At 36.2% G+C, this 11,847-nt stretch overlaps 1 protein-coding gene across 1 annotated transcript in view; it reads right to left on the bottom strand.

Moving 5' to 3' along the window:
* HECW2 (HECT, C2 and WW domain containing E3 ubiquitin protein ligase 2) overlaps positions 1-11,259 on the bottom strand; it is a gene marked incomplete at both ends in the record, with an annotated part of 211,556 nt that extends 200,297 nt beyond the window's left edge. Inside the window, one exon of the mRNA XM_084247786.1 lies at positions 10,968-11,259. Within this exon, the coding sequence (XP_084103912.1) occupies positions 10,968-11,259 (292 nt within the window). The remainder of the gene's footprint in view (positions 1-10,967) is intronic.
* Positions 11,260-11,847: the final 588 nt, after the last annotated feature.

Raw genomic sequence — 11,847 nt, forward strand, 5'->3', positions numbered from 1 at the left:
ATATACTTAGAGAACCCCAAAAACTCCACAGAAAAACTAATCCAACTTATCAATCAGTTCAGTAAAGTGGCAGGATACAAAATCAACACGCAAAAGTCAGTAGCCTTCCTATACACAAACAATAAATCTGAAGAAGAAGAAATCAAAAAAACCATCTCCCTTTTATTATCGAAACAAAAAAAATCAAATATTTGGGAATAAATCTAACAAAAGAGGTAAAGGACCTATACAAAGAAAATCATAAAACACTGCTAAAAGAAATAGAAGAAGACACAAAGAAATGGAAAGACATCCCCTGCTCATGGATTGGAAGAATAAACATTATTAAAATGGCCATCCTACCAAAAGCAATATACCGATTCAATGCTATTCCAATCAAAATTTCAATGTCATTCTTCAAAGAAATAGAATGATTATTGATGAAATTCATATGGAATCACCAAAAACCCCGAATAGCCAAAGCTCTACTGAAAAAAAAAGAAGGAAATGGAGGCATCAGACTCCCAGACTTCAAACTATACTACAAAGCCATAATCATCAAAACTGCATGGTATTGGAACAAGAACAGACATACAGACCAATGGAATCGAATAGAAAATCCAGAAATAAACCCACAGATTTATGGTCAACTAATCTTTGACAAAGGAGCAAAGACTATACATTGGAGCAAAGAAAGTTTGTTCAATAAATGGTGCTGGGAAAACTGGGTCGCTACATGCAAAAGAATGAAGCTTGACCACTACCTCACACCATACACAAAAATCAACTCAAAATGGATTAAAGAACTAGACATAAGACCTGAAACCATAAAATACATAGAAGGAAATATAGGCAAAACACTACGGGATTTGCACATCAAAGACATCTTTACAGACACATCACCCAAAGCAGTGATAGTGAAGGCAAAGATAAACAGCTGGGACTACATCAAATTAAAGAGCTTTTGCACAGCAAAAGAGACAATAACAAAAACAAAGAGAAACCCCACCAACTGGGAGAACATTTTTGCACCCAACACTAATGATAAAGGACTGATCACAAAAATCTGCAAAGAGCTGATGAGACTCAACAACAAAAAAGAAAATAACCCAGTCAAAAAATGGGCAGAAGAGCTAAAAAGAAACTTCTCTGAAGAGGAAATGCAAATGGCCAACAGACATATGAAAAAATGTTCAACATCACTTGTAATCAGGGAAATGCAAATCAAAACTACCATGAGATACCATCTTACACCAGTGAGAATGGTACATATTAAAAAAACTAGCAACAACAAATGTTGGCGAAGTTGTGGAGAAAAAGGAACTCTCCTGCACTGTTGGTGGGAATGCAAACTGGTCCAACCACTATGGAGAGCTGTGTGGAGATTTCTGGACCTACTAAACATAGAGCTTCCATATGATCCAGCAATTCCACTCCTAGGTATTTACCCAAAGGACACAGAAACATCAATTCCAAAGAACACCTGCAAACCTATGTTTATAGCAGCACTATTTACAATAGCTAAGCTTTGGAAACAGCCCAAATGCCCAAAAATAGATGACTGGATCAAGAAGATGTGGTACATATATACCATGGAATATTACTCAGCATTCAAAAAAGATAAACACATGCAATTTGCAGCAACATGGATGGCGCTGGAAGGGATCATGCTCAGCGAAATAAGCCAAAAAGAAAAAGAAAAATACCGGATGGTCTCACTCATAGCAGGAATCTAGAAAACTTAAATAAGGGATCAGGAAAAAGAATAACTATAAGAAAGTGAAAATCAAAATCAACAAAAACTATGAACCAGAGACACTTTTTGGGGGGTGGGGGCCGGGAGGGGAGGGATTGGGGTCAGAATGGGGCATGTGCAGTTGTATGGGGGAATATAAAAATAAAATTTATTATTTAATAAAAAAAAAGAAAATATGAACCTCCAAAAAATAAAAAAATAAAAAAAATAAAGACAATGATGTATTATAGCCTTTGTTAACTCAATTATATATGACAAAATTTAAGGATAACCACTAACAGACTAGAACTACAATGTTTAACTTCCAGGCAAATTAACTGAGGAAAAATATGGGCAGTAGGGAGTAAAGAAACTCATCACTTAAATGAAGGCATGAAAGCAAGAAAAAAATAACTAAGAAATACCATGAAATATAGAAAACAAGATAAGATATGGAAATGAATCCAAATAAATTTTTAAAACCTTATGCCAATGCTATCTTAACTCTATCACAAAGTATTTACAATTGTTTAAAATTTTCTAGTTTTAGTACCTAAATATTCTTTCTTCAAGGAAAAGTGGCACAAATCATCATGTGGGTAAAACCCTGCATTAACATGTATCAATAACTAGATAGAAAATAAAAGCTATTAATTTCTGTTGGGCACCCATAATGTCAGGTAATGTCCTTGGTATCTATCTGTTCTCCTAAATACCTTGCAAAGCTTATCCCAAAGTGCAGTGACTTTGCATTCATTGCCTTAAACTTGGAAGAGACCAGAAGATTAGATATGTCTACTGTGGCAAAGACAATGACTGCCAGCTAAATAGTAAGGACTTATCCCCATTTCGATTCACCTTGCAGCTAGACAGAATCAGAGGACCAAAGTTGAATGATGGACTCTGAACAAAAGGAAGCATATCACCAAAGCATTTAAGAGATGATGTAAGACCTCTCTTCCCTTGACACCTGCCCAAGAAGGTCATGTGTTCCAGATGGTGTAATGACAAAATGGTTGAGTCTTTATTAATCTAGTATGACAAAAATCAAGAGTAGTGAGTCTATGTCCCTAAATAACAGTACAACACCCCAGCCAAGTATTGTAGAACACAAAAAATCAGCAATAAATCATCTTTTGTTTGCTAAGTAAACCCACTGAGGATTCAGCATAATCTCACCAATCCTTATAAAAAACTAGATAACAAAAAATAATTTAGAGTTAAATTGTTCCAAACAAATAACTGTATGTCCAAAGCTCTTATTTTCTAAAAGCATTTTTAAAAATTTAAAGGAAGAGAGCTCTAAGACAACTTTTTTTTTGGCAGAAATAATGTAAAAATACCAAAAGTGCTTAAGAATGCACAAGCTTAACTCTATTTGGAAACTACTCTAGAAATGAAACACTTAATACATAAATGCTTTGTTCCATTTAATTTCAGAATAAACTAATATTTTGTCATTACCTTTGGAAGAATGTTGAGAACCTAGGTAATACCCAAAATACTTTTTAGCTAGCATTAGCATTCATATTTTAAGTGGTTTATAGCATTTATAGCAAAGTTGTTTCAAAGAAGTGGATTTTGGTTTCTGTAAGCAGAAGCAGTACAGAATGTTATTTTAATAGGTACTGCAGCTTCAGACTACCAGGTACTTTATTTTATTATCATTAATAGTAAGCAAAATAATAATGGTGTACAATCAGCAGGGCCTTACAATGAGGCTGGGAAGCTTGCTAAGAGCTTTGTATACATTATCTCACCTAAGTCTCAATGTTGATGCTTCTATTGGTTCCTTTTGTTCAAAAAACAGATGAAGAAACTATAGTTTAAAAAGATTAAATAATTTGCCCAAGTTAACTCAAGTAAATTAATGGATTTGAATTTACTAGTCTGACCGTAGAGACTTTGTTCTTAACTGATATTTCCAGAATTCTGTGTGTTGCATGTGATGATCGTGGGTGGTTTATACACAAAACTTAATTTCTTACACAAATTAATGCATGTTGGAGCGAAATATAATTAACATCGCAACCCTTTCCCAGACATTACTACTTAGAACAAGGTCAAGATCATACCAGTTTGATTTGTTTTAATCAGATGGTTTAAACAAAAATAGTACAGGTAATAATTCAAACTGCAAAAAAATCAAGAAAATAGTGAGCACACAACTAAAGTTTGAAAAACATGTGATATACTGTTCAATGCAAAGAATTAAAAAAAAATGAAGAACAGAACATAGAACTCAAGCTCCAGCCTTGGTTCTACCCCAACAAGCTCTCTGCATCTTAAAATATCAGCTTAAACTTTGGGTTCTTTGAGTCTAAAACACATGACCCTAAAGTTTCGGCTTGCTACTATGAACTTAGCTCTACTAACCAAATATGAAAGAAATATGAAAAATGATGTAATACACAAGTCATTTTATTTTTAAAGATAAGCGGTAAAAGTTGTTCTGTACATAAAGATAGGGCCTCCCCGGTGGTGCAGTGGTTGAGTGCTGGGTTGCGAAGCTGCCCATGGCCTCTGCAGTGCCATTTCGATCCCCGGCTGCTCCCCGGCCACTGGAGGAGGGTCCCACATGGTGCACAGACCTCTCCTGCCGCCCACTGCTCCCCTCAGCAGTGTACTTTAGTCCTTCTGCCTTTTCTGCTCCCTGCTCTTACTCTGGTGAATTCTCTCACCTTCCCGTGCTTTTGACTGTACCCAGTGATTGAATAAATAAATAAATAAATAAATAAATAAATAAATAAATAAATAAATAAATAAATAGATAGATAGATAGATAGATAGATAGATAGATAGATAGATAGATAGATAAATAAATAAATAAATCTTTAAAAAAAAAGATAAACACTCATCTTTTTGAAGATACAATCAGGACATGGACAATGGGAGGTAAACTCAAAGGGTGGTCCAAACAAATGCTGGTAAATGACTTATTACTTGGTCAAGACAAAATAAGCTTGAGCCAGAATATGAAATATCTACATCAATAAGTCCACTATTAAGTTTAGATAAATGTTTTCAATAGCAAGATTTTCTCAGCAAAGGAAGCAGTGCATTGATTTACATTCTGGAAAAAGTTTCTAATCTAGACAAAGATGACATCTTGGTGTTTTGCACAGCTCAATTTAACATCTAAATTTTCATAATGTGCATTTCCCTAGTTTCATTAGATAACTAAAATTGCCAAGGAATAAGAAAAGGCAAATTTAGCCTCTTGAAGTTTTTCTTTTGAACAGACAGAAAAAAAAGCAAAAGAGACTGAAGTTTCCAGGAAATAAGATAGTAAGTCTGAAATAGTGAGTTTTTAAAGGTTTTCATTTGATTTGTCATGCAAAGCTGTTTGGTTGGGTATTCCACATGTTTTAGCACAAGACCAGCATTTGGCTCTTTTTTAGTGCACTTAGGAAAAGGTAAGGAGCATTAATGTAAAATTTGTGAGGGGTCACTTTTAACTTTGGATACCAACAATAAATTATAACCCTGATAACTTCTGAAAAGCACTACAAGGCATTTGTTGTGATTCGGAGATGCAGGGTTATAACATACATTGTGAAAATCTCTGAAATTCTCGGCACACATATGACACTTAGTGAAGGGAGAAAATGTAAATAGTATCTGTTTTGAAAATGATATATACACCTGAAGTATAAAGAAACTTTTTCTTTTTATTCCCAATAGGACCTATCTACTGCTTAAAATGTCTAAAATAAAAGTTTATTTTTCTGCTCCAGGAGGTTATATTTTCCCTCCAGACTAACAGTCCTGGAAAGTCATCTGGAGCAGGTTATACAGTGAAAAACATTATTAACAATTAGCCAAACAAAAACAAAACCCATACTTCTAGAGGAAGAAAATATAAGCCAAGAGAAACAATCAAAATATAGAGTGTGCCAATAAGCCATACCTCACTAGCCCAATGTTCCAGCTAAATCTTTCCCCTTTGGGACTTATTTCTATAGAGACCATCTCTCTTTTCCACAAATAAAACTAGACGTTGCTAGGAAACAGTCCAGCTTCTCAGGACACAACCGAAGGGGAGTGGCTGCTTCCTACCAAGAGGTATAGAAACCTGAAGCTATTCCCGAAGCATGTGCTATTGTTATGAAATCTGGTTTCTCAATGCTTCTATTTCTCAGAGCTTGAGAATTTATTATGCATATTCCTGCTTAGGCATAACAACCTGAAGTGTATGACACCTTGGAACAAAAATTCTTTTCCCCATGCTAGCTTGTATTTCCTCTTTTCTTTCAGCTCTCCAAACATATCATCTCACCTATCTTCACATAATAGCGCCCAATTAACCTGTTTCACAAATGTCGAAGTTATTGATTGCTTATTTGAAAAATTCTTCCCATCACATCACTGGACCCATCACACTTCTGAAAATGTCCACTTGGGTTTGTAATAACTATTTTCCATTTTTTTACATATATAAACTTTTGGTATTTCTTAAAAAAAAAAACATAGTGGTTTTTACCTATATGAAAGCAGTCCCAAACACTCTCCCTGAATTAGTAATTACTAAAGTAGCTCACTCACTCTTCCCTTTGTTTTCCCTCTTTCAAAAGCTGTTGATGTCCTGCCTTCCCTTTCTCTTCTTCATAACCACCCCCGAGGCTCAGTTAGGAGTAACTGCTGATATAAGAAATCCACATGGAGGATGACTTAAACAAAGAGGTCAAGACTTTTTTTACATATAGCCAGGTCTTTTGATCTTTTGCTCTGTCATCCTTAGTTTTTAAATATTCTTGATTGACCTCTTATGGTTGCTACATGGATACAACTCAAGATATCACAACCTTACAACCAGTCCCCCAAGTGCAAGAGAAGAAGTTTAAAAGATGTCCTTCATGAGGCTCTGACTTTTCATTGACAAAGGAAGCTCCACTAAAGTCTTCCCTTATAATCTCACTGGCTAGAACTGGGTCTCATGTCTACCCTTAGACTACATACTAGTTGAATGACATAAAGGTTTAGATTTCTCCTGAGTCTGGGAGTGCTTATCCACTCTGAGCCCAGAAGAATGGAGACAAAAAAGGGCTGTCAGTTAAAGACCTCAGTATTGTCACCCACTCATCGCCAAATAGGATAGTAAAGTCTCCACAGAGTCTACCATCAATCCAGAGGTCAGAACAATGCATCCTCGCCTAGGATAGAAATGGCTAACTCTGCTTAAAGCCAGGCGTCTGCTTACCAATCTTGAAGTCCCAGACAAACCAAACTTCCTTTTAAACTCAGATGCCGAACTGAAACTATAGTAATCAGCCACATGTAATGTCCTAGATGCTGGTACTTGTATCTTTTTTTAATAGTTTTAAAGATTTACTTATTTATGCATACAAGAACTGAGGTATAGGCCAGAGGTGTGGGGGGTGAGAGGAGTCACCAGAGACAGAGTGAGGAACTTAACAGGCAAACTGGGTGAAACACATTGTTGAGGGGAGTTGAGGGCAAGACAGAAGAGGTCTGCTGTGCCATGTGGGTAGCTCCCTGCTGGCCAGAGATGGATATCACGCTGCAGTGGCTGCAGATAGCTTCATAGTGCTGTGCCTAACCCCTTGCGCCACCAGGAAGGCCCTCTTCTATCTTTCAAAGCCATTCATTGTGGGAGGTCTACTGAAACCAACAGCATGCTTGAGAATACACAGTCCCTCATTCTTCCTATGTAGTATCTTTGTTTGTAAATGCTAGTCTCTTTGCTTGTTCTAACCTCTTGAGAGGACAAAAGGTACCAGCTCCTCAGTATTCTTCCTTGATAAGGACCTAAACCTATCAGAAAACACACTACAAAGAACTGACAAACACATGGGACCCAAACAATCAGCTTTATTCACAATTCTCCAGAAATGACTATAAGGGAAAATGAAATGGAACTTCTTACTGCCTATCCTAAATCAAAAGCATGAAGAAACTTTGGCTTCAGATCCTATTGCAGTAATTAGCTCTACACTATCTTCCTAATGTAAACAACTATAAAAGTGGGAGGCAGTACTTATCAGACATTGTACAATAGGTGGTATAAAATTAAAATCCCAGAGAGAAGAGAAATTTATAAGGTGACTCTATGACCACACTGATCTCAGTCAGGGGACAATTTCCTGAGCGCAACACAGGGAGCTAGAGAGAGTCCATGGCACTCACGATGAGCTGAGGAGGAAGAGATAAGAATTTGGGTCAACTGAAGTAGCTAGATATTCCAGGCAGGGCACTGGAAAGTAAGGAGCTATAGAAGGTTGAAAACAAAATTTCAAATGGGAAACCCCCAAAACATCTGGCTAATGTCGAGCTGCATAGGCTGAGCAAGACTACCAAGGCTTTCCAGAAAGCAGTTGCTACAGGACTGACAGTGCAACAGAGCTCCTAGAAGCCATGTTAGAGAATGCAGCATTCATACTCCAGTCAAAGAGACCTGATTAACATTCCGGGCATCCAACTAAGACATCGCAGTACTTAGAAGTAAGTACAAAGTCTACAGGAAGGCCTACCTGTGACCTACTTCAACAAAGACCAAACCAAGCCCTCAAAGTTCCCTGGGGAGATCATGGTTGGGAGCTAAATCCCATCAAGTTAGAAGTCTGGGTAACCACATCGGGCTTTCCATGCATCCATGTTAATAAAGGGTAAATTCATGGCTAGCAATTTCAAGGAAATAAATCTGCCTAACTAGAATTAAAAATAGCATTAAAATAAAAAATTATTCCACAAAACTCAGCATTTCCATAACATAGAATTTGCAACATCCAGCGTAAAATCAAAAGCTGCTCCATGTATAAAAAAACAAACAAATATGAAAAGGCAGCCCATGGTTAGGAGGAAAGCAGGCAATAAAAACTGGCCCTTAGATGACAGAGATGGTGAATTTACTAGGCAGAGAATTTAATTCATATGGTTTGAATGAATTAATATACAGAGGGCCACATAAGAAAAATAAAAATTATAAAAAGAAATGCAAATTAACTATAAGGAAAAACTTTAAAAGTGTGTTGAATGGGACAAATGACACAGGAAGATAAAAGAACAAGTTTGTAAACTTGAAATAGGTAAGCAAAAAGCATGAAATATGAGTATCAAAGACATTGAAAAAATTAAACTTAGGACCTTGAAGAACAACAGGAACTGTGTAAGGTATGTGCAGTTGGATTCTCAAAAAAAGAAAAAAAAGAAAAAAAAAGAAAATAGATAGAAAAATATTTGGACAAACAATGGCCAAAATTTCAACTTTCATGAAAAAACAATTATTCATGAAGACTAATTTCAGTCAGTATTTAAAAAAAAAAGAAAGAAAGAAAATCATACATGGTACATCACAGACAAGCTACTAAAAACCAAGATAAAGAGAAAATGTTGAAAGTGCCCAAGGTAAATAAAAGATACGTTTCATAACAGGCAGCAAACATCCAATAATGGTGAGAAACCTACAGAAACATCTTGAAATAAACTGAAGAAAAGTTAGTACTTTTCAAGAGATGTATTTCCTAATTCTACTTTCCTAATATATTCTTCAGTTAATTCCAGATTTAGTATTCTGACCTATACTTCTTTCTCTAGAAAGTAAAATTTAACATCACCAAGATTTTGTGGCTTTGAGCACTTGGAAATAAGATTTGGATTCCTTAGATTCTTCCTGATTAAATTTAAACAGGGAGAAACAACAGGTGGGGCAAGGAAACACAAGGGGGTGTAGGGGAAAATATGAAGTAATAGGAATCATTGTTTTAAGTGATTATAGCTTCTTACAAAGTTAGTCACACACAAAAGAACTCATCCTACATGAGAAAGTAAACTGATTCTCTCCCAAAGAAATACCATATAAAAAGCATTTAAGAAAACAAAATCTGCCACATGTAGTCTTATGTGAAATCTCAACAATCTAAAATGAGAAAGCAGGAAAAAATACTAGAAGGGTGAAAAAAGCTGAGTGAACCCCAAAAGGGTGAAATTACCACAAACTGAAAGAGTTACTTGTAATACCACATGAAAACTGGAACATCTTTTATGGAAATAATGAACATCAGAAATGTAAATGTAATTTTAAATCATATATCTTCCTCACTTTGAATATATATTTAAATACATCTGAGGAAAATGTTCAACTCTGAAGACATTTTCCCTTTTTTGTTTTCACAGGAGGAAAAAAAGAAGAAAGAGCAAAATTTCAGATAAGATGTTACTTTGCCTCAAACCAGGATTCTTCAACAGCGGCTATGTTCACACTTGGGCCCAGATAATTCTTTGTGAGGGGCGGGGGTTGGGGGGTGGTGGTAAAGGGATTGTCCTGTGTATTATAGGATGTTAGCAGCATCTCTTGTCTCCCAAACCTGCCTCCCAATTATGCCAACCAAAAATGTCTTCAGATATTGTAAAATGTCCTGTAGGGGAAAAAAAAAATCACCGCTCATTGAGAAGCAGTACTATGAACAGAAAGATCTTTTTTCCCTCCCTAATTTCTTTCTTTTTTTTTTAAGGAAAAAAAAGATTCTGGTATTGTCTCCAACTGAAAGCTACACTGTCTTTACAATAAAATACATGTGTTAAATTTTGAAAGAAATTCCCTTCATTACATGAAAAAGTTCCACTTTTGGGAATGTTTGATTTAATTAAGATTTTCTTTATGGCTGGTTGACAGATTTTGATTATTGCTTTCAAATAAAGTAGATTTTATTTTCCTACATGTGATATTCATCACCTATGAGTAACAAATACAGAATAACTAAATAGAGTTGGGGCACTTACATTAATAATAATAGTAATTTTTCTAAGTCATTTGTTAGGAGAATATAATACTCTATATTCACCTAATTGATCTAACATCAGGGAATTCTGAACTAAAGAGATACCTTACATTGTAAGCTATTTTAATGAAATTCAACATTTAGAAAACACAAAACATTTTTCATGTCAGTTATCTAAATCCAGACATCTTTCTATCACTTCAAAAATATTAGTAAATGCTAAAAGCCACCTTTTTCCAAAATTAGACTATTGATCACAGACAATATACAGTTTTAAAAAGAAAATACCATATAACTTGCAGATGCTACATTTGATTAGAGTAGAAATGTAACCATAAACTCTTTATCAGCAAAAGTGTTTTGAATTGTTGACTTTCCCCAACCCACTGAAGAAAGAAAAACTCCCAGAATCTTGCTGTGTGTGTGTGTGTGTGTTTCCAGAAGAAAATACAGTATAATAAATTGTAGAGTCAAACTATATGCTCTAAGTGACAATTCCATTTTCTTTGACTCACCTATGTGATAGAGTCCAATCCAGTCACTTGGGTCCACCTCCTCTTTAATGTCCCAGAAGATAATGAGGTTCTGGGCTTGCCCCAGCGTGTACTCATACATGCTGGCTGTCAAACTGGAGCGGCTCTCAGAAGTCACCAGATCCGTGTCACTATTGGCCCGCTGTAAGGTCATGTTTTCTGGCATGGAGCTCTGGGCAGCAAGGCTCTGGAGGTTCTCTGGGCTCAGTGTGTACCGCATCTGGGGATTTCGACGCCGTACAAAAAGCAGGTGCTCCCTAGCTGAGCTAGCCATCCCGCCTGCCTCTCTGAGGTTGGCTTCCTACAAAGCTGCAAGAGACAGACAAGCACAAAGCATTAGTGCTGCAATGCAAGGAATTAGGTTTACTTCCCAGACATAAAGACTTACATAGTGTTTATGAAAGCCAGATCATGCAATAATCTTCTGCTGTCAAAATAAACCCTATTGTTCTATTGTCAACTGTGATGTCAGAAACAACTTTTATAGCAGAAGGTCACATGATGGTAAAGCCCATCGCACACCTGTGGCAATGAACTTTACTGGGCACAGCTTCTGCCTAGCAATTAAGGAGAAAGGTATTTCTCTAGCATCCCTTTTTGTCCAGCCTTTCCAATACATCACACCTTCAGAAATGACATTTTCTCCTCTACCCCCCACACATATTTATTTCCTGCTGCAATTAAATGTTAAAATTGCAAGACCAAAAATATTGACATGTTATGCACATTAATCACATTTAAATATACCACATCACTTGTTCAAATTCCTTTGCATAGAATGTAACTCTTTTTCAGAGCTTCTGTTCAGCAAAAAACACAGTAACCAGGCCTCTCCTGTGGCGCAGCAGTTGAGTGCTGGGCT

The sequence above is a fragment of the Talpa europaea genome (assembly GCF_964194135.1).
Source record: "Talpa europaea genome assembly, chromosome: 1".
Classification (NCBI taxonomy): Eukaryota; Metazoa; Chordata; class Mammalia; order Eulipotyphla; family Talpidae; genus Talpa; species Talpa europaea.